General features: G+C 41.4%; 1 protein-coding gene across 2 annotated transcripts in view; it reads left to right on the top strand.

The window, feature by feature from the left end:
- The window catches only part of PTPRG (protein tyrosine phosphatase receptor type G), a 605,571-nt gene that overhangs the window by 441,939 nt on the left and 140,621 nt on the right, over positions 1–23,011 (top strand). For both annotated transcript variants that reach the window (XM_065407550.1, XM_065407549.1), the window contains exons 6-7: positions 4,721–4,787; positions 22,672–22,829. In XM_065407550.1, the coding sequence (XP_065263622.1) occupies positions 4,721–4,787; positions 22,672–22,829 (225 nt within the window). The remainder of the gene's footprint in view (positions 1–4,720; positions 4,788–22,671; positions 22,830–23,011) is intronic.

The raw sequence follows: 23,011 nt of genomic DNA, 5'->3' as shown, positions 1-23,011 counted from the left end.
CGTCAACTTCAGCCACGTTATTCACATAGCTGAAGTTGCGTAACTTAGATCGGAAAATCCCACCCTACCCTCCAGTGTAGACCAGGCCTTTTACTTTCGGCTGGAAAACACCTGATTTTTTTTTTTTTTTTAAAGTCTAAACATTTCTTTTTGACTTTTTCATTTCAAAATGGCTTTTGTTTTTAAACTTGGCCATTTTGGGGGCAAAAAAGGATGAAAAACATCAGAAAACAACTAAAATGAAAAACTCAGGGGGAAAGAGAGATTTCAGTCAACCAAAACATTTCAGTCAATTCAAAATGAAATTGTTCTGAGGTTTTCAATTCAATGAAACTTTTCAAAAAATGGTTTTCAGTTCTAATCGAAACAGATTCCCCCTTCACTCCCCTAGTTTGGCCCCCAAAACAAAATATCCAATGTATATGCTCGTCTCTAGGGGAGAGCAGTAACTTATATACTCATTCGAAAATAATCAACACCTCTCAAATTTTAAATATCCAGTATTGGCAAAAAACAGTTTGTGACCGAGTACATGCCAGAATTTATTTCCCAAAATTAAATTGAAAAGTAATTTTAAATAATGAATGTGTTAGTGTAATATGTAAGCTATTCTACAGACACCCAATGAATAGGGGAAACGGCAAAATTTCTCATGTTATTGGTTGCTAATTATTTGCTTAGCTCTGTTGCAAACAAGTGACAGAAATAAGAACATACGAACGGCCATATGGTGTCAGACAAAAGGTCCATCTAGCCCAGTATCCTCTCTTCCAACAGTGGCCAATGCCAGGTGCCCCAGAGGGAATGAACAGAACAGGTAATCATCAAGTGATCCATTCCCTGTCACTCATTCCCAGCTTCTGGCAAACAGAGGCTAGGGACACCATCTCTGCCCATCCTGGCTAATAGCCATTGATGGACTATCCTCCATGAATTTATCTAGTTCTTTTTTGAACCCTGTTATAGTCTTGGCCTTCACAACATCCTCTGGCAAGGAGTTCCACAGGTTGACTGTGCATTGAGTAAAGAAATACTTCCTTTTGTTTATTTTAAACCTGCTGCCTATTAGTTTCATTTGGTGACCCCTAGTTCTTGTGTTATGAGAAGGAGTAAATAGCACTTCCTTATTTACTTTCTCTATACCACTCATGATTTTATAAACCTCAGTCATATCCCCGCTTAGTCATCTCTTTTCCAAGCTGAAAAGTCCCAGTCTTATTAATCTCTCCTCATATGGAAGACGTTCCATACCCTAATCATTTTGTTGCCCTTTTCTGAACCCTTTTTGAGATGGGGCGACCACATCTGCATGCAGTATTCAAGATGTGGGCATACCATGGATTTATATAGAGGCAATATATTTTCTGTATTATTTCCTATCCCTTTCTTAATGATTCCCAACATTCTGTTAGCTTTTTTGACTGCCACTGCACACTGAGTGGATGTTTTCAGAGAACTATCCACAATGACTCCAAGATCTCTCTCTTGAGTGGTAACAGCTAATTTAGACCCCATCATTTTATATGTGTAGTTGGGATTATGTTTTCCAATGTGCATTACTTTGCATTTATCAACATTAAACCTCATCTGCCATTTTGTTGCCCAGTCACCCAGTTTTGAGAGATCCTTTTGTAGCTCTTTGCAGTCCGCCTGGGACTTAAGTATCTTGAGTAGTTTTGTATCATCTGCAAATTTTGCCACCTCACCTCACCACCCTTTTTCCAGATCATTTATGAATACGTTGAGTAGGACTGGTCCCAGTACAGACTCCTGGGGGACACCACTATTTACCTCTTTCCATTTTGAAAACTGACCATTTATACTTACCTTTTGTTTCCTATCTTTTAACCAGTTACCGATCCATGAGAGGACCTTCCCTCTTATCCCATGACAGCTTACTTTGCGTAAGAGCCTTTGGTGTGGGACCTTGTCAAAGGCTTTCTGAAAATCTAAGTACACTATATCCACTGGATCCCCCTTGTGCACATGCTTGTTGACCTCCTCAAAGAATTCTAGTAGATTGGTGAGGCATGATTTCCCTTTACAGTAAGGGAATAAGTCATTTCATGGTGACTTGTTACTTTTTAGTTTATCAATTTGTTCCAAAACCTCCTCTAATGATACCTCAATCTGGGACAGTTCCTCAAATTTGTCACCTAAAAAGAATGGCTCAGGTTTGGGAATCTCCCTCACATCCTCCGCTGTTAAGACCAATGCAAAGAATTCATTTAGTTTCTCCACAATGGCCTTATCATCCTTGAGTGCTCCTTTAGCATCTCGATTGTCCACTGGTTGTTAGCAGGCTTCCTGCTTCTGATGTACTTACAATTTTTGTTGCTATTATTTTTGAGTCTTTGGCTAGCTGTTCTTCAAATTCTTTTTTGGCCTTCCTAATTATATTTTTACACTTCACTTGCCAGAGTTTATGCTCCTTTCTATTTTCCTCACTAGGATTTAACTTCCACTTTTTAAAGGATTCCTTTTTGCCTCTTGCTGCTTCTTTTATTTTATTGTTTAGTCACGGTGGCACTTTTTTGGTTCTCTTATTATGTTTTTTTAATTTGGGGTATACATTTAAGTTGAGCTTCTATTATGGTGTCTTTTCCATTCAGCTTGCAGAGATTTCACTTTTGGCACTGTACCTTTTAATTTCTGTTTAACTAACCTTCTCATTTTTGTGTAGTTCCCCTTTCTGAAATTAAATGCTACAGTGTTAGGCTTCTGTGGTGTTTTTCCCGCAACAAGGCTGTTAAATTTAATTATATTATGGTCACTATTACCAAGTGGTCCAGCTCTATTCACCTCTTGGACCAGATCCTGTGCTCCACTTAGGACTAAATCAAGAATTGCCTCTCCTATTGTGGGTTCCAGGACTAGCTTCTCCAAGAAGCAGTCATTTAAGGTGTCAAGAAAATTTATCTCTGCATCCCGTCCAGGAGCGGCACCAGCTTTTTTGCCGCCCTAGGCAGCGGAAGGTCCCGCCCCCGAAATGCTGCCCCCGACAGAGGCGGTGGAAGGTCCCGCCCCCGAAATACCACTGACGACCGGGGCGGCCGAAGATCCGGCCGCCGCGGTCGCCACCCCCCAAATGTTAGTGCCCTAGGCGACCGCCTAGGTCGCCTAATGGGTTGCGCCAGCCCTGATCTCGTCCTGTGGTGACATATACCCAGTCTATATGGGGATAGTTGAAATCTCCCAATATTACTGAGTTTTTTATTTTAATAGCCTCTCTAATCTCCCTGAGCATTTCACAGTCACTATCACCATCCTGGTCAGGCGGTGGGTATTATATCCCTACTGCTATATTCTTATTTTTCAAGCATGGAATTACTATCCATAGAGATTCTATGGTCCAGTTTGGTTCATTTAAGATTTTTCCTTCATTTGATTCTACGCTTTCTTTCACATATAGTGCCACTCCCCCACCAGCATGACCTGTTCTGTCCTTCCGATATATTTTGTACCCTGGTATTACTGTGTCCCATTGATTATCCTCATTCCACCAAGTTTTTGTGATACCTATTATATTAATATCCTCATTTAATATCTTATTATTTAGACTTCTTGCATTGGTATATAAGCACTTTAAAAACTTGTCACTTTTTAGCTGTCTGCCATTACATGATGTAATTGAATGGTACTCTTTTTCATTTGACTGTTTCTGATCAGATCCTACCTGTATTTTATCATTTTCCATCCTGGAGCCTTAATTTGGAAGGTTTGAACTGAAGTGGGGAAGGAAGGTTTAATGTCCCTGGCCTGGTCTACACTGGGGGGGGAGGGGGGAATCGATCTAAGATATGCAACTTCAGCTACGAGAATAGCATAGCTGAAGTCGACGTATCTTAGATCAACTTAGATTGACTTACTTCGCATCCTCGCGGCGCGGGATCGATGGCCATGGCTCCCCCGTTGACTTTGCTTCCGCCTCTCGCCGAGCAGGAGTTCAGCAGTCGACGGGAGAGCGATCGGGGATCGATTTATCGCATGTAGATGCGATAAATCGATCCCCGATAGATCGATCACTATCCGCCGATCCGGCGGGTAGTGTAGACGTACCCCCTGTGTCTGCTGGTTTTACTCCCCTCTCTGGATTGTGGCTAGATCATCTCTGCCGAGGATGTGTTTATCTCTGCATAGAAGAATACTATGGACATTTTTGCCCCAGGAGCACAGGATTGCACAGGATTATCAAATTTCAGAGGCTATTGTCTGGACTCTGCCTGATGTGATCTTTATCCCTCCCTCTTGCAAAGGGCCCTTAAATAAGTTATTTTAAAAATATTTTAAAAAAATACACTAAGGGCTAGATCCTTTTCTGGTACGAATTGATGCAGCTCTGCTGACTTCCATGAAGCCACATTGACTTGCAGCAGCTGAGGATCTGGCGATTTTCAGTGACTAGCGGACTCTTCTTTGGTAACTTTGAACTACTATTTAGCTAAGAAATTTGTGGAGAGAAATCAGCTGTTCACTTTTAGGCTTTAACATTTCTAATGTTTTAATGTATTCTGAAGACTTTCTCTCTTTTGATTTAGCCTTTGTCGCATTATTTTATTATACCATATATCTTCAGCATTTGTTGAGGAGCCATTGTAAATGTGAGAACTAAGCAGCTTGCTAGATAACATCTTTCCCCCCCCCCCTTAGAAGATTAAACTGAGACTGTTCTGTCTGATGCCAGAATAGATTTAACCAATCATGTATCCTTTATATGTAGGTCAGTCAGAGGGACAATCCAGCACTGGATCCTATTATCCATGGGTTGAAGGGTGTCGTACATCATGGTAAGTAGCTACTTAAACTTTTTTTTGCTGGAAGGGTAGAGGGGCTAGAATATTGTCCTTAAGGGATCGGATCACCCTTCAAAGGACATATTGAGATGTACATTCTTCATTCACTGATGTTTAAGGGCATTAAAGCCATTATTTGATTGGTACAGATCAGACTCATTTGTTACCTGAAAATGGGTGTGGGTTAACAGTAAACAATTTGTTTCTTTTCAATCAGTGCTTTAGAATGTGTAAGTTATAAATCAAAACTTAGTACAATATATCATTCATATTAGTACTTCAAATTCAGTGCAGACATTTCATGCCTGGTATTTATCTTGCATTTGGTCTAAAAATACTCCTCTGAAGTTTCTATTTGTTTATAAATTATTTGTCTTTCAAATTTAGGGAGCTGATAATGAAACAGAAAATTAACTATCTGTGAAAATTAATTAAACTTTGCAGCAGATGAACATCTTTCTAATGCTGGCATAAATATAATCATTCAGCTGTTCTGATGCATATAAACCTATTATCCTTGAACTTATAGAAGGTACTGAAATAAATATTAATATATTTTATATTTTTATAACTAGTTTTCCTGAGGAATTATCCTGAAACCTTATCATTAGTAATGCGTCATTAGCAATGACATCAAGATTCTCCACTTCTAACATCCCCTTGTCAAGTTTTAATATAATGATTTGTAAAGTTTTAATAATCTCATTATAATTCAAAAGGCATCTGCAGAAATGCCGTTAGGTACTATAATAAATCTCTGTTCTGTCTATACTACCGCAATAAAACATCTTTGCACCTTTTCAGAGGATTGTCTTTGGACATTAGCTGGTGCCATAGAGCTTAACAAACATTTTTTTTCTCTTGACTAGAAACCTAAAACTAGTTGACAGTGTTAGATTAAAACAAATAGGATTCTGGATTAATTGCTATGCTTTCAAAGTCATTTAACATTGCAGCTGTGCACACCAATAAATCTAGTGCAAGTGAAAAATAGGGGTTAAATGATAACATACCACAAAATCCTTCATTGAGAGAATTTTCCATAGGTTTTTGCCATTTATAAATTGCCGTGTTCTACTGTGAAATAAAAACTACACACTGAGCTGAAATAGATGTTATTATCCAGTTCCCACTGAGTTACAAAACAGGCTGGCAAAAAAAAATAAAATACCAAGGATGAGTTGGGCAGTTAGGATTTTCCGGCCTTAGGTAATTTGACACTGAAGTCAAGCTGCCATGTAAGTGAACCCAAATCTTTTTTAGGTTTGTATTCTACCTGCTCTCTCTTTCAAGGCCCTCTTTCCCCTGGCAACGGTGGATGGTGTTTAATCCATCCTGTTCCTTTCCCACTTTTTTCCCCCAAAACAGCTGCTGAAAAAACTGCTAGCGTATAATCATGTTGGAGTCTAGTAAGAGTACCCCATTCCCCAAAAAATTAGTCTGGTATAACGTGACCCGGTCCCTAGCTTGTGATTCCGTGGCCACATAATGATATTCTTGGAGCTGCTTAGACACAGCAGAATCTGGGTGGATAAAAGATGTTTATTTTTGTTTCACTCACAATGCACAGAAGACTACTAACATTTCAAGGGGAGGAAATAGGTTGATATATTTCAATAACTTGCTTCCTTTAAAAAACGCTAAGAAAAAAAATAGAGGAAAAACTTGTTTTCCTTCCTGTTTTGGCTACTTAAAGCCTTACTTTTTGGTGGGAAAAAGGCTTTCTTGGAGGGAGGGGGATTTAAAAAAATAGTTAGATTAAATACTGCTAGCTCCTTCCTTTCTTTCTTTCTTTCTTTCTTTCTTTCTTTCTTTCTTTCTTTCTTTCTTTCTTTCTTTCTTTCTTTCTTTCTTTCTTTCACTATTTTGGTTCTGTGTAGAGTAGTGGTACACGTAACAGCTTCAGTTCTACTATAACTGCTTTCATTGCTTTATTTGATATAATTTACCTAAAGCCTTATGTGGACACATTTTTATAACTGAAATAAATACAGAATCCCCAGGGGTTGTATCTTAAAGGGGACCCCTGTTTGTCATCAGTTATGCCCCGTTTAACTCTGATTCTCCCGTAATATGGACTCCAACTGAGTTGTACGTTAGTTAGATGGAAACTCTTATGGAGTTTGGACAGTTTGCTAGTGGGAGAGGGAGAGGAGAGAAGAGCACACCAATGAATACAACCAATACAAACAAAAGAAGATGGAAATGGGCAAAATAAGGAACTTGAATGTCTTTGCCATTTGTGGACTTTGGCTGCCTAGCTACCGCTGTCACAGTAACACCTGAGAGCATGTGTGTTCATGTACATATGTATAAGATGATGGGTACGTCAATACTTACCCGCTGGTTCGGCGGCAAGCAATCCATCTTCTGGGATCGATTTATCGCGTCTTGTCTAGACGCGACAAATCGATCCCGGAAGTGCTCGCCGTCGACGCCGGTAATCCTGCTCCACGAGAGGAGTAGGCGGAGTCGACGGGGGATCCTGCCTGCCGCGTGTGGACCCGCGGTAAGTACCTTTAAGTTCGAACTAAGATACTTCGACTTCAGCTACGTTATTCACGTAGCTGAAGTCGAAGTATTCACGTAGCTGAAGTTATTCACGTAGCTGAAGTTGCGTATCTTAGTTCGAACTGGGGGCTTAGTGTGCACCAGCCCGATAATATAGAGAGTGTATGATCCTTATCTTTGGGCTGGCCATGTTGCTCAGGAGTTAGTTATATTCATCCCAAGGTAGTCTTTATACTCTACATGTGCCATATATTAAAAATAAATCAATAAATAAAAGGTCCATTTTAGAAATGTTTCCAAAAGTTATTTAAAGTGGTGGTGGTGGTGGTATCTTCCAAATCTCTCTGCCTGTCACCCCAGATACAATGGGCTGGCTCATTGTGCAGTAAAACTCTCAGAAGGAGACTGAGGAGGAGGAGAATTCTACCAGGATCCCCCTGTGGAGATCCACCGCCAAATTCTAGAGATCCTGAGGTATCAGTGGGGGACCAGGGCCATCTTTGTGGAGGCGCTGAGCCTCTACTGCAGCTTTGGCTGTTTGTTTTCTTCCACCTTCCCCTCCATTGAAACAACAATATTTGGCAAATAATGGTGTAAACTAGCTAATTATCATGCTGTTTTGGTAGAAAAACTCACCCAACAATAATGATGCTTTTTATGTATTTGTTTGCATTATACTAGCACCTAGGTCAGGAGCTCCAATCCAGGATGAGGACTCCATTGTGCAAGGGGCAGTACAGAAACACCATTTCATACAAAACAATTGTGCTGTTATACCTGCCAATACGTGTTATACAAAACCAATACATATGGTTTTTCCATTTTTTCCTGGAAAGTTCTCTTCGTTGTAAGTGCCCTTCCAGGGGTGAGTGAACATTTTAAATGTCAGAAATACTTCCTGTGGAAGCAATTTGAGCTTGAGATTTCGTCAGGGATTTGAATTACTCACTAATTTGATGGAACATAAATAATTGTGCCCTTCACAGTGTCACCGGTTTAGTAATGATGATAGAGAAATGTACACATAAAAATCAATACGGACTTAGTCGGTGCTCAGAATTTGCTTTATTTCTTTCATCTCCAGGCATAATTTCCTAGAATCTTAATGTCATATTAAGCTTAATTTTACAAGAAGAAACATATAAAGTTCCTTAGTTGGAAGGAAAACTAGTGATGTGCCAAACATCCTAACAGCGTGGTGGATAAACGACAGTGCTTTCAGGTTTGCTTCATGTCTTCCTGCCTCATGGCACATTCGCATCACATGCTGTGATTCCAAATTCCAGGATGCTCCCTTGCAAAGCATTGCATAGGCACGATGAATGAAGAGGCAGCTTTTCTCAGAGCTGTCAGATGCCTGTTGCTGATGTTGGCACTGCTTCCAGTTTTCTGCCTTGCCAAGGATTGTCGCTCTTGCCCTCTAGAGAGGTACATGTTATTCTTCCCCCCCCTTTTTTTTTAATCTGGTTCACAATATACTAAAAGTACTGTGCACGGGCCTGTATCTGGTGGTGCTCATGCTAGACAGACAGGCTTCAAGAGTGGAGCCCTCTCGCCACAGATGGGACGTAGCGTGAGGCAGCAGCAGTGCTAGCTGACCTGCCAACTTGTTTTCAGCCTTCGCTCTTGGTCTCCTTTTTCAATGTCCATTCAGTGTCTCTGCGGAGACTGACAACAAAGGTCAGTGCCAGTTGTGCTGGTCGTTTTGGGGATCTCCACTAGGAATTGGTTGAAGTTAAATCATACATCAAGACATCGTGGTCATCGCTGTGACCTGGGCAGCATGTGAATGATCAGTGACCCTGCCGATATATCATTCCCAGTCTACAGAACCATGCACTCTTCCACCTCCATTTTATTGTTCCCAATAAGAGTCTCTCTTTGCCCTGACTCCTGATACTGTTGTACATGATGTAGAGGCGCAGAGGCCAGACAGTAGCTGCTCCCTCCAACGTGAGTACTGAGTTCTCTGTTCTCAGACAGAAAGTGTGTGCCCACTCTTGGAGGTCCAAGGGACACTGATACTAGGACATGTATTTTGCAGCAGATTACCATTACAGTCGATGATCAAGCTTTCACTTGCCTCCCCAATTCTCCAACTAGAGACCTGAGGAACACCTAACGTAACATGGAGCTATTCCATTGATTTTCCACCTCATGTGTTTCTGATTTTTCTCTTTCTATAGTACCATTTAGTGAGACACAGTGATGAGGTAATATCTTTTACTGGACCAACTTCTGTTGGTGAAAGAGACAACCTTTCAAGTTACACAGAGCTCTTCCTCCTCCACTGGTGTCAGTCCTCTCAAGATATTCTATCTCTTGAAGGGAATACCTGGTGGCGTTGACTTCTTTGTTGTTCAGCATTGTCCCTCGCACATCGGGTGACCAGATGTCCTAATTTTATAGGGACAGTCCTGATATCTGGGGCTTTGTCTTATATAGGTGCCTATTACCTCCCACCCCCGTCCCAATTTTTCACCCTTGCTATCTGGACACCCTACTCGCAAACATACGCACACCATGTGTGTCTTCTTCCTTCAGTCTTACTATATGTACCACCGAAGCAAACAGATAGAAATATTAAGTTTGCAGTGTTGTCATAGCCGTGTTGGTCCCAGGATATTAGAGAGACAAGGTGGATGAGGTGATATCTTTTATTGGACCAACTTCTGTTGGAAAGCTCTGTGTAGCTGGAAAGCTTGTATCTTTCACCAACAGAAGCTGGTCCAATAAAAGATATTCTCATATCCATCTTACCTCTCTCAAAAAATGAAGAGGAGACAGCTCCACTCCAGACCCCACCAAATCTTGTGCCAGTGATGGTAGGCCACATTCTGCTGCTCTTTCCTGTCCCCTGTTCTGTTTGCCAAAGATTCCACAGGTCAGCAGAAAGTTATAAGTAGAAGTACAGATAATTTACCATTTTGGAAAACCCTTCTGTGAATGTCACAAAAAAAGGGGCTCTTATTCCCTTCCTTGTCAAACCAAGTACTGAAAATCAAAGTGTACAGCAAGATCAAAGGCTTGTGAACAAACAGAAAGTGAATCACTTACATGTGTTGCTTGTTGTTGTGGGTAGGAGTTTTTGTTTGTTTGTACCTCTGCTTATTTAACCAGGTAGTTGGGAAATTTCTTGCTTTTTTCCCTCTGACTTTGTATTAATAAGTAAGTATAATAATGTAAGCAGGAGTGGACATGGAGTAGAGACTGCTTTTATGTCCCCTCCAGCAAGGGAGAGAGGAGAGAAGTGAGGTAGATGATGGTCACCAAGATTTAGAGGTGCCTGAGAGGAGAGAAGACAATGCTGAAGTAGAGAGAGGAACTGGGAATGGCATAGGGAATGAATAAGCTGCACATCACTAAAGTTGTCATAGGCAAAAAAGGCGTTGAATAACCTGTTAAAAATAAATCAGCACTAAAAAGGAAGCAATCCAGACAGTGTTAGTTATCCTGTGGATCTATCGTACCACCAGGCGTAATAACAAGAAAACACCATTAGCAGCGTGACAGGTTTTTTTTCTTTTGTTTTTAACTTGAGCCATAACACCACCTGACAAGCTGTTTGTTCTCTGCATTAAAGAACTGCGGGTTGTAGAAAGGAAACAGAGGGTTATCTTGGGACTGGTCTTTGAAGAAGGCAAACACCCAGTGGAGTTTGGAGAGGAGAAGGTCATAAGGGTGGGATATGTTAACTGAGAATGAAAACGAACAAGAACAGGTTGTAAGGATGAGTTGGCACCATCCTTTGTTTTCTGGTGTGTACTTGTGCTCTCATTGGGAGAGAGACCGGGACATGATCATTGTGTAACAAACAGGAGGAGGAAGGAGGCAGGGAAAGGAAGATGAGAGTAGAGAGAATCAGTTCACACCTTTTACATTGGCCAGCGCCTACATGAATAACTGCAGGGGTTGGAATCATTTACAAGAATATGTAAAATAAGTGTTAGAAATTCCCACTGGTCTAGTCTCAGGAAAGAACCACTGATAATGACTAGATACAGGGCCAGTGGGCTGATTTTATATATTATAATAATAATAATTAATAATTAATAATTATATATATATATATATATATATATATATATAATCAGCCCACTGGCCCTATATCTAGTCATTATATATAATATAATTACATACAAAACGACTTTAACAGAACATTACTAAAGTTGCAGAGTCAAGCATTTTAAAGTTAGGAAGAGCCAGAATTAAGGTTGCCTGTGCCTAATTTGGCCCCCGTGTGCGTATGCATTTTGATACAGTCTTTAATCACATGAGCACATCCTTTTTTTCCCCAGGACTCCTGCCTCATTCAGTGCACAGGATGGACGGTGCTCAATTAATGAGCAGCTATTTCAATGTTTTGTTTTATCCTCATTGTTCCATGTGTGAGTCTAGGCCTTATTTAAAGCACACTATCGAAACCTTGCTCCGAAGACAGAATTCTTAATGTCCTCATAGGCTTTTCCATGGTGCTCATCTCTGTAGTGTCTGAGTGCTTGGCAAACTTTAACTAATTTATATTCACAACACCCCATTGTAAAGTTAGGGAGCTGAGGCTTAGAGAGAGAAGGGTCAAAATTGTCCACTAATTTAGGGTGCCCAATTTGAGGTGCCTGGGCCCTGTTTTTTCAGAGGACTTAGCGATTTCTAGCACGTATACATTCAAAGCACCGCTCCCCTTGACTTCAGTTGTAGCTGTGAGTGCTCAGCACTTCTGCCGATCAGTTGAGGACTCATAAAATGAGGAACAAGCATTTAGTGACTGCCTGTGAAAAGTTTGGCTTAAGTGACTTGAGTAGCATCACACAGGAACTCTGTGGCAGAGGCAGGGATAGAAAACAATTCTCCAGGGCAGTGTTCAGGTGCATTAACCACGAGACCATCCATTTCCTTCCTGCAACCCCCTACCTCATTCACTACACATCTCCCCCTTCTCCCCGTTTCCTCCAAGCTCAGTCTCTTTTGCTCCATCCCCTCCAAACTGTCCTCATCCAAATCCTGTCTCTTCCCCAACCTTGGCTCCTTGTCCCCATCACATTCTCCTCACAGAGCCAGTGCCCTCCTCAGGCTTCTCATCCTCCTCCCAGTCTCCTTGCCCAGCCAGTTCCATTTCCTTGTCTGTTCTCTCTCCTGCCCCAGCCCCACTCGTTTCCCCTGCAGCCCTGTGTCTCCCCCCTAGCCCCCGCTCCCAATCCCAGTTTCCCTCACAGACTTCACATCCAATCCCAGTCTCCCAACTCCATCCTAATCCCCTTCATGGTTCCTTGTCCCAGTCTCTTTGCCCAGCCATCCCAATTCTCCCCCCCACACATGGTGGCTCCTCATCTGATCTATTTCCCCTGTCCCCCTCACCCCCCATATGGGTTTCCTGTCCTTGTCCAGCAGTCCCAATCTCCACCCCACCCAGTTCCTAGTCTGATCTCAGTGTCTTCTCCCTCCTCCCCCATTTTCCTCACCAGATCCCAGTCTCCATCCTCCCTCAAGCTCAATCACAGTTTTTATCCCCCCACCTCCAGTCCCGGTCTCGCCAGGTTCCTTTTCCCAATCTACTTCTTTCCCTCTCCGCTGGTCCAGCTTTTGTCCCCACTGCATTCAAATCAAGCACCTTTCTCCTCCAGGCTTATTTCAGGTGCCCAGCCTTGCCCTAGCCCACAGCAGCTGGGAACAACAATTACAGGGAAAATCTGGCTTTGCCCCTGTAGCCCTGGGCTGGAGCATGCTCATTTGCTTTGTGGGGGTCACACATGCACGCACAGTCCGGTCACACGTAGGTCAAGATTGGTCAGAGAGGATGGAATCTTCAGAGATTTTAGCTGCTAAACTCTGAGAAGTCTGTACCGAGCATGTAAAAAACACGGTTTTTCAAAGGCTTAAAACTTGGCCAAATTTGGGCATATTTTCACAAGAGCAGCAAAAGGCACACTCCTGCTGCAAAGGCCACCCTCTGCCAAATTTCAAGACTCTACTCCAAAGCTTCCCAAAGAAAAGGCTGCCAGAATTTTCAACATTGTTTTGCAATGTATTTTTCCCTAGCCTTGTTCTCAGAAGCAACTGAACCATTTTGGCTGAAACTTTCCAAAAATTCAGCCTCAGGCAGACACCCAGGGTAGAAAATTTCAGCCTCAGTGGTTAAAGCAGGGGTAGGCAACCTATGGCACACGTGCCGAAGGCGGCACGTGAGCTGATTTTCAGCGGCACTCAGACTGCCCGGGTACTGGCCACTGGTCCGGGGGGCTCTGCATTTTAATTTAATTTTAAATTAAGCTTCTTAAACATTTTAAAAACCTTATTTACTTTACATACAACAATAGTTTAGTTATATAATATAGACTTATAGAAAGAGACCTTCTAAAAACGTTAAAATGTATTACTGGCACACAAAACCTTAAATTAGAGTGAAAAAATGAAGACTCGGCACACCACTTCTGAAAGGTTGCTGACCCCTGGGTTAAAGTTTGGCAAAATGATAAGCAACTGAAAACGGGGTGGGAAGCATCAGGCAAGCTTAATTGGCAGAGCTATCAGACCCGCCTGTAATAAAACTTTAAACTGATTTGGAATCACATGGTTCCTGTGAACACACTCATCTTCCCTGTTGCCTTCCTCCCTGTGCTTTGTTACACTCACTGGTTGCCTCTTGTCTTGCAAGCTCTTTGGGGCAGATAATGTGATGGTATCATCATCTGTCCTCTCCCCTCACCTTCGTGTGCCTCCTATACTGTCTAGATTGCTTTACATCGGTCAGTCAGGACCCTAGCTCTAATAAATAGTCCACAGAAAGTTGCCTGAATTATCCTAAATTCACTGGATTGTCTGAAATTCTTCATTCTTGATTCACACATCAAGTACTCTTTGTGCTCATTCGAACAGCCTTCCAGATAAAGCAGTGTGTGCTATTTGTAACCACATCTTTAAATCACTATCGTATACTGGGTGCCTTTTTCCATAATGTACAACCTGCTTCGTCTGAGAAGTTCTGACTCTGTGGGTGTGCGGCGTGGTGTCCTGTTTGTTTTTGTTTGTTGGTTTTAAACGGTTAGGATCCAGAAGCATTAGAATGAATTGGCTCATTGTGAGACTGAAATTGGCAGTAATACCACTTTACAGGTTTGGGAGGATTTTTAAGCTGTTGGAATTGCGAATTTCACAGCTGTATTCAAAGTATTTTAAGTCCAATGTCTGGGTAGTGTTTCTGTCTATCAATTATTCCATGTAAATTAATTCTGGAAATAAGTTCATTTTAGGATATTATTCTCAATCCAGCTGAGTTTCTGTTGTCCTGCAGGAAAACTCTGATGACTCCCAGAATACTGCGTGGGAGATACAAACATACTTGGCATGCAGTGGTTGTCCTGTGATGTCTGATCCAAGTTTCTGGTAGATTTGAAAAGGGTTTAGATTGCAGATAGTCTGGGTGTTGTTTACCTGTGTGTCTCACGGGTCCATTTATTTTTCAGTGATTGGCTTTTAATTCAATGTTACCTTCACTGAGCATTTTTCCAATATTTATTTTTAGCAAGCCAGTCTTTTGGGGGCAATACATTCCAATGACAGTAGGTGAGAAAAGATCTTTGGCTGCTGCTCATGCTAACCTGTAGTCTTTGGTAAAGATCAGTTGTTAGTATCCATTTAATATCTGATTTGTCGTCTATTGGGGAAACTGTCCTGCACTTGAAAATGAATGACTTTGCTAGTACCAGTTCTGACACCCCAGTGGTGCCTAGACAGATAGATAATGTGAATAAGTCTGTAGCATCCTTTGCAACTCTTTTTGTCTTCAGTTTGCATGGATTTAAAAGGGTGGCTTAATGCAGCCTTGCAAAAGAAAATTTAACAGCCCGAGCAAAGAATCTGCTCGCCTACCTGCAGTAATATAATGAATGATCATAAAAAACGAATGATATTTTCCTTGCCTTCTGGATTAGTAGGGTGTTACAAGACGCTTTTAGAAGCGCTCAGGCAGAGACCTGGAACTAGGAGACGCAATCTGCTTATCTGCACTCATTTCGGCTTCCCCGTTAATAAAACTATTTCAGTGTCGTGCTGAAAAAAAGACCCAGAGGTGGCCATGAATGCTGCTTTCCTTTTTAATACCACTGCAACAGGAGGTTAAGTGTGTATCCAGCAGGCCATGTTAGTCCGCTTGCCTGTGAATAGAAGAGAGTTAAAATAGCACATTGTCCTTTTATGCTGTAGCAATCTCAGTCATTTTTATGTCACTTCCATTTTTTTAATTGTTGATGATGAATCTGTGATACTCGTTTTTCCTTTGGAAATATCAGAGTGGACGCTTTTTTTAACACACACTTCAGTGCTTTACGCAAGGAGCCACTATTTGTATATTGTTAATAAAACTGATTGCATTAGGTTTATGGTGGCATTTCATTGGGCTGATATCAGGTTGCCACTTTTCAGTGCTTTGCCATGTTTATGTGGAAACAGGTTTAGCCCATCTTCCTCAAAAGACGTTTTCCTTTAGGTCTAGTGCAGGACTCTTAACATTTGAGCCATAATTGGTGTGTTTCAGGTTCCTTTTCAGAATACCAAATTTTCTATTCACATACATATTCATGTGTTGGTATCGATAGGGGAGTCTGGCACAAAGGAGTAGAGAAGACTTTAAGGATGCCTGGAACCGCAGTTTGGTGGGCTAACACATAGGTCTATGTAGTATTGAATGAGGCAATCCATGAAGCATTTTGGGGGGTACACAGAAGTCTTCACTAGTGCATGCGGCGGCATCTGCCTGTCTGTCTTATATTATAGTGCCCATCACCATGGTATCTAAGAGCTTCCCACATAAAATAGGTGTGTACGCCATGGTCCCTAGTAGACTTCATGAATCCTTGTGCTGTTCTTTCATCATGGCAAGGAGGCTGTTTTGGGGATATATGTGGGTGTGTTTCATAAGATGCAAAGCTGAGTTTGGGGAGTCTTGGAGGTGCTGCTGGAACAGTCGGTATGTGGTTGTGATGAATCCCTGGTCCTCAGGACAGACGGACTCCCAAGGAGGTCACTAGTTCCAAGTCACAGCCAGGGTTTGTCCAGGGGAGTGCTGTCCCTCCTCCTGGTCAGGTTGTGTGCATTTCTCTTATTTCTTGGCACGTCTGTGCAATCTCCTCGGAGCACCCCAGAATGGGCAGCAGCAGTGACCCAACCCCAGTGGGGCCAGAGGCTGGGATCTCACCTGCTATGGAGCACCACTGTCATCCGGAGACTTCTACAGGGAGATGATGCTCATTGTAGAGGCTTGGATGGGATCCTCCGTGGGATCTGGCAGGCTTAAGGACAACTTCAGGCTCATCTTCCAGGGGACAGCGAGGAGCCTGTACTGTCACTAATATGCCTGTGCCACCAGGAGTAATCAGTGAAGGTATCATTCACCTAACGCATACGATCGTGGCATTTGCTGAAAGTGTATTGGACTGGCCTAACTAGGAGACATGTATTAACACATGCCTTTGGGACACGTGAGGGCAAGAAAAGAGTGTGCGTGGGAGGGGCTTTGTGGACTTCTCTGTTCTGGAGGAATTGAGATTTGCTGTGGGTGATTTAATGAGGATGTTGACGGTGCAGCCGTTACTAGAAACTCAAGAAAGCATCCAGTATAACTGAAGTGCAGCCTGCTACTGATGTGCGGATGGCTTATTAAAAACACATTGTCACCATTTGCGGGCGGCTTGAGTCCTCCTCTGTAGTGGGTCTGCGTGCGCTTTCCCAGAGATAGCTGATTTAGCAAGAGTGGCCATCTCCGTGGCATGCTGCCAGTGCTCTGCAGACCCCCCATCCCCAGTTCTCCTGCCAAGTGACCGGACTTACTCCCAAAGAGTTTCACATTCTGCCAGCAAGTGGTGACTCCCTGCCCTTTAGACTGGGAAAGAAAGCAGGGGGTTATGGCGTTTTCACTTGTGGGAGGTGTGGAGTGATGCCAAAGGCTGCTGTCTATCACTAGGCTGCTTGGTTACCTTGGGTCAGCAGTGCTAAAATATTTCTTGTAATATTTCTTGAAACGTCTCCAGATGCAATAGACCATGAATCCTTTGGCTCCGTCCAGCCTCCTGGGTCTCGGACCTTCGTAAGCGCCTGACTTCTCAGGACATCTGCAGAAAGATGCCTGTTCTCACGCCGAGTTTAATTGTTTTCACCCTCATCTGCAGAGAGACCCCACCCCAACTCAATTCATTCCCCACCCCCTGCCACTGAGGATGGAAACCTGGGTGTGACCCATACAAGGCGGTAGGAGGGGCTAGATAATTTTTCCAACCGAGTCATCTCCGTTAAAAAAAAAAGTACAAGTTGAGTTGTTCAGTGTCTGCAATGGATGCTTCTGCCTACCTTAAATTACCTTCCAGTTTTGCTCGTAAAAAGTCTTGTTCTAAACTAGGGGTAGGCAACCTATGGCACACATGCCGAAGGCGGCACGCGAGCTGATTTTCAGTGGCACTCACACTGCCCGGGTTCTGGCCACCGATCCGGGGGGCTCTGCATTTTAATTTAATTTTAAATGAAGCTTCTTAAACATTTTAAAAACCTTATTTACTTTACATACAACAATAGTTTAGCTATATATCATAGACTTATAGGAAGAGACCTTCTAAAAACATTAAAATGTATGACTGGCACGTGAAACCTTAAATTAGAGTGAATAAATGAAGACTTGGCACACCACTTCTGAAAGGTTGCCGACCCCGGTCTACACTGTTGTGCAGTGTAAGCCTAGGCTGTTTTAAGAGATGCCGCCTTCCCCTCCAGAGTTCAGTACTGCATTTCAGGCTACATCTACACTACAGGGGGGGGTCGATTTAAGATATGCAAATTCAGCTACGCGAATAGCGTAGCTGAATTCGACGTATCGCAGCCGACTTACCCCGCTGTGAGGACGGCGGCAAAATCGACCTCCGCGGCTTCCCGTCGACGGCTCTTATTCCCACCTTCGCTGGTGGAGTAAGAGCGTCGATTCGGGGATCGATTGTCGCGTCCTGACGGGACGCGATAAATCGATCCCCGAGAGGTTGATTTCTACCCGCCGATTCTGGCTGGTAGTGTAGACCAGGCCTCAGTGATAGGTAGAAGGACACTGGATAAAAAATGACTACACACTGCACACTAGTCACGCTTAGTGACATCGCAATGGGAATCTAGGATAAAATTTTCACAAGCAGTTAACTGATTTAGAAACCTAAGTCCTAATTTCAAAATGACTTCTTAGTGGGACTTAGACTCCTAAGTCCCACTGACTTTCAATGAAATTTTGGCTCCTAAGTCCTTAAAGGAAAATGGGACTTAGGCTTCTGAGTCACTTAGGTGCTTTTGAAAATGCTCCTCTTAGTAATTAGACAACTACTCAATATTAGCAGTGTTTCTACGGAAATGATAGGAAAGTACAGAGAATACTGAAAATAGTATCTGTTTATCCGAAGCGAAACTGGCCAGTTTTCAAGGATGGCCACTCTAAATGCTTGTTTGCATCACTATGTGGATATTGCAATGATAATTATTGTCTAAATTAAGCATCTTTGTGCTAGAAGGTACGAATAAATATACTATTCTTGTAACATAATTAAAGCATTCAAACTGAGAAATGTTTATAATTGCATGGTTCCTAAACCCAATACTGTGCATCTGGATACAAAATTAATGGACTTTTATGAAATATGAAGTTATTAAAACACAGCAAATGCAATTAATCATCTGATTATTTTCTAATATTTTAATTATCATATTTTAATCCAATGTATATGTTTTCTTTGTTTTAATCTTTGGAATTATTAATGAAAAGTTACAACATTGCTTGTAGCTAAAAATAATAATATTCGTCAGTATATATCATGCCTCACTTTAACTGTGAGTTAGCAAAGCTACATTTTTTTCCCCCAAGAAATTTTCTCTTTCACAGTTGACTGTGACTTTCCAGACACTTAAAAAAAAAACTGCCTAATTGATAACCAAAATTTAATCATAGTAGGATACTTTCAGTTTGCATTCAAATAAGGTATTTCTTTGTCTAAATAAGCTTCCCTTGGTTGATTATTCATGTTGTAGTTCAAAATGTTTAAAAATGAAAGACAGACTTGGATGAAATGTAGACTACTTAATACAGTGTGTATTTAATATAAAAGTCATACATTATTCATTTTTGCAATTTGAATAACTTTGAATTTAGCATCCCTGTTCTTTTTCTTTTCCTTTGATGAACAATTAATTATTAAAATATAATATTGTCAGCGTATGGCACAAAAATCCTTGAAAGTAGAATATGAGCTTCATTCTTCAGTAGTCCTTTAATAAAGGAATATGCCATACTTGTATGTTGTTTTATGTGTACTTTTGTCCAGCATTTTACAAATTTTTATACATTCTAACAAAAGATTAAAGGAGTCAAAAATTCAGATTGTTAATTATAACTGAAGATTTGTAAGCCATACAATTTTTTTAAAATGCGTACCCACCACATCTATTTCCATGCCTTTGCTATGTGCATGTCCAAATGGCCTGTTGGGGTCATAACTGTCCGTTTGTACGTGAAAATACCACATTTATACAGGCAATTGCAGGCACTAGCTAGGCATGTAGTTGTGTGCCTTTTTAAAAACTATTTATTTTAGTTGCTTTAAAGTTGTATGCAGGCTGCATTTGAAAATCAGAATCTAAAATTGAACCTACAGTTTTTCCTGATCAAATTTTCATGTGTAAAATTGAGCAAATGGAATTTGAGGTTGTGCGCATATAAATTTGGCTGTGAGAAAGAAAAAAAAAAGCACAGCAATGATTATAAATGCATGTTAGGGTCCCTTTTGAACTTTGGTCAGTGGTACGTTTGACCATTTCTGTTTTTAAAAACAAACTTTTTTTTTCATAAAGGAATAATGTTTTGGTTTAAGGGCCAGAAATATGGCCTGCTTTTTTTTTGTCATATCTGTTTGCATTATATGGAAAAAATATCCAGTAAGGAAAAGACAACCGTGCTCTTTTAGCATATATGCTTTGACATGAATAGAATTATTCATATTTTTGAGTATTGAAGGCTTCAGAGACATTGCACACCTGTTGCTGCTATGTAGCAGAATCTAAAATGCCTACAGTGCATCACATATTTACATCTTTCATCAGCAGTACAGAAAAATATCATGATTACAGGAATGGTGCTCTGGGATATAGATATACCTTCCTTTGATGTGATCAAGGCCACTAGAAAACTGTGTGGTTTAGTGAAACTGAATTCTGCAGCTTTTTAATCCTGCCTTTCTGTGTTCTAATTTAGGACATATTTCAGCAGATCTACCAATCACCTTGCAGCCAATTAAACCATGAGAAACCCCACCAGTAGGGAGAAGTGGGGTAGCTCATTAGCTCTGATGAGACTAGATAAGCACAATTGTGGATAAGTCTTAATATGGACTTTTGTTTATAGTCCAGAGAAGATAGAGCCATACAGAGGAAGGAAGGAAGGAAGGAAGGAAGGAAGGAAGATGCTTTCTCTGTAAAGGAGAAGTTCCATTGTTGGGATAGCCCACAGGCATAAAGCACTTATTAAGCACCTTACTGGTACCTTTTCCGTAGACATAGGGGGAGGTTCAGCCCGTTAGTCATGCAGACTGCAGGGGATAACCGCAAAGGAACAGTGGAGAGGCCATCTAGCCTCTAGCTGTTTTCTTCTTTTATGGTGCGTTCTCCAAATTTAAATGTTACAAAACTGCAGCTATTAATTAATCAGAATTTGTACAATATATTTGTTTGGATTTCAAGATGAAGTTATGTCAGTTTTACTCCAAGCTGTGTCTGTGAAGTGTGAGAACAAGAGGTCCTGAAACAATTGAATTCCACGAAGAATAAAAATGCACCTCTTCTATATTGTTCTTTTGAATGTTGATGAACCATGCAGGTTTTCAGCACTGCATGTCACTGACTTCAGGACAGTTTTGACTGTGTGAATTACACATGATGAAATCTGTTTTATGTGACTATACAATAGACCTGCAAAACCCAGCTGCCTGGCTACCTGCCTGTCTGCCCTTTTAGGGTCACAGAAGTTGGATAGAAAAGACATATTAGATTATCAGTTCCAATCTCTTGTCTGTGCAGAGTACAATTTAAAAGTATATATATTTTAAATGACACATAGAAAAATGTGATTACAGTAGAAACTTCCTCATTAATTCTTGCTCTAAATGTTGGGAGACCAATTGAAATCAGAGAAGCTTGCAGTTTAGCAAGTGTCTGTGACGGGGGACAATGTGTTCTGTAATTTTGTCCTGCCGGGAAACAGTGTCTCATGCTGGCCCCACCTTGATGCACTACCAGGACTGTTCATACATCCTCCTCAGAAGGAAAGTGGTGGTAGGACAGGCCGTCAGTTCAGAGTTCTGATGGACCTGCAGGAATGAAATGGAAGCTGACCGATTGACTATGGAAATGCCTGGTTTGATCAGGACAGGGAAGGCTTTCAGAAAGGCTGGCCTCATTCCTTTCCTCTTCCATGGACAGTAAGAGAGAGAACCACACCGGAATGTACTCCTGTAACTCAGCTCAGTGCACTGGCAGTCAGTGACGCTATATTTGCATGGAGGAGATGTCTCCAGCCTCAGCAGTGCCCTCTCCTGCCTGGAAGAAAAGACAGAGGAAGAAGAATTGCCATATGCAACGTTCCTTAACAACAGGGCTGCCCAGCAGCTCTGCTTACTTACCTTGCATTGAGTCGAGCCACATTAAGAGGGACTATTTTAAGAGTGGGGCAACATTTCCAAAGGCTCTCTATGATAATGATTCTGCAGACTTACCCATTGCTTTCTCTTCATTCCCAGAGCCCCAGCAGTTCCATGAAACACTGGATGGGCAACCTGCCTCTGGTTCCCCATTCTCGGCCGCATTGTGTAATGTAACTATCCCTATTTCAGGGTTGCAGTTACTGTTTAATGTGGGACCAATACTTTATATGGTACTCTCTGACTGGCCAATAGAGAGCATGATGTCACACGTGCTGGCTCCACGCCCCAATAGAGCTTTCTGGGTCTGCACTTTTACGGATTACTAAGATGAAGAGCAATTTAATGGGGTTCTACTCTCCTGCCATGCTGAAAACCATATTATATTATTTCCTAAGGTTAAAAAAAAGAGAAACCAATTGGAAAAACAAATGCATTTCACACCTGTGTTATACCCACTACATTAAACACTAATGTTTGGCCCAAGATCGATGAACATTTCAGGTGTCCTTTCAAAGAAGCTTTCTGACGTGGTTTTATATTTTATAACTATGATAAAATATATTGTAACCGATGCATATTTTAAAGCCATCCATCAACATGATATCTGTTTTAAAGTAATGTAAAATATCTATAATTTTATTTGTTGTTCTTTCCTACAGAAAAAGAGACCTTTCTGGATCCCTTTGTGCTGAGAGACCTTCTGCCGACATCACTGGGAAGTTATTATCGCTATACAGGTTCTCTGACAACTCCACCATGTAGCGAGATTGTGGAATGGATAGTTTTTCGCAGGCCTGTTTCTATTTCTTATCACCAGGTAAGCTTATGCCATCAGTAATGGTTCTATCTTGATTTGCCCTCTACTACTCAAAAACTGATGTTTTAATTTAGAGGACAAAAACAAAAAAAATCTGTTGACAAAAAAAGGAAATATTAGAGGTGTTTTTTTTTAAATATATTGTTTCTGAGCATGAGCAATCAAACTTAAGGAGATAATAC

Source organism: Emys orbicularis, chromosome 7 (assembly GCF_028017835.1).
Source record: "Emys orbicularis isolate rEmyOrb1 chromosome 7, rEmyOrb1.hap1, whole genome shotgun sequence".
In the NCBI taxonomy this organism is placed as follows: domain Eukaryota; kingdom Metazoa; phylum Chordata; order Testudines; family Emydidae; genus Emys; species Emys orbicularis.
This window is presented reverse-complemented; position numbering and strand designations above follow the sequence as displayed.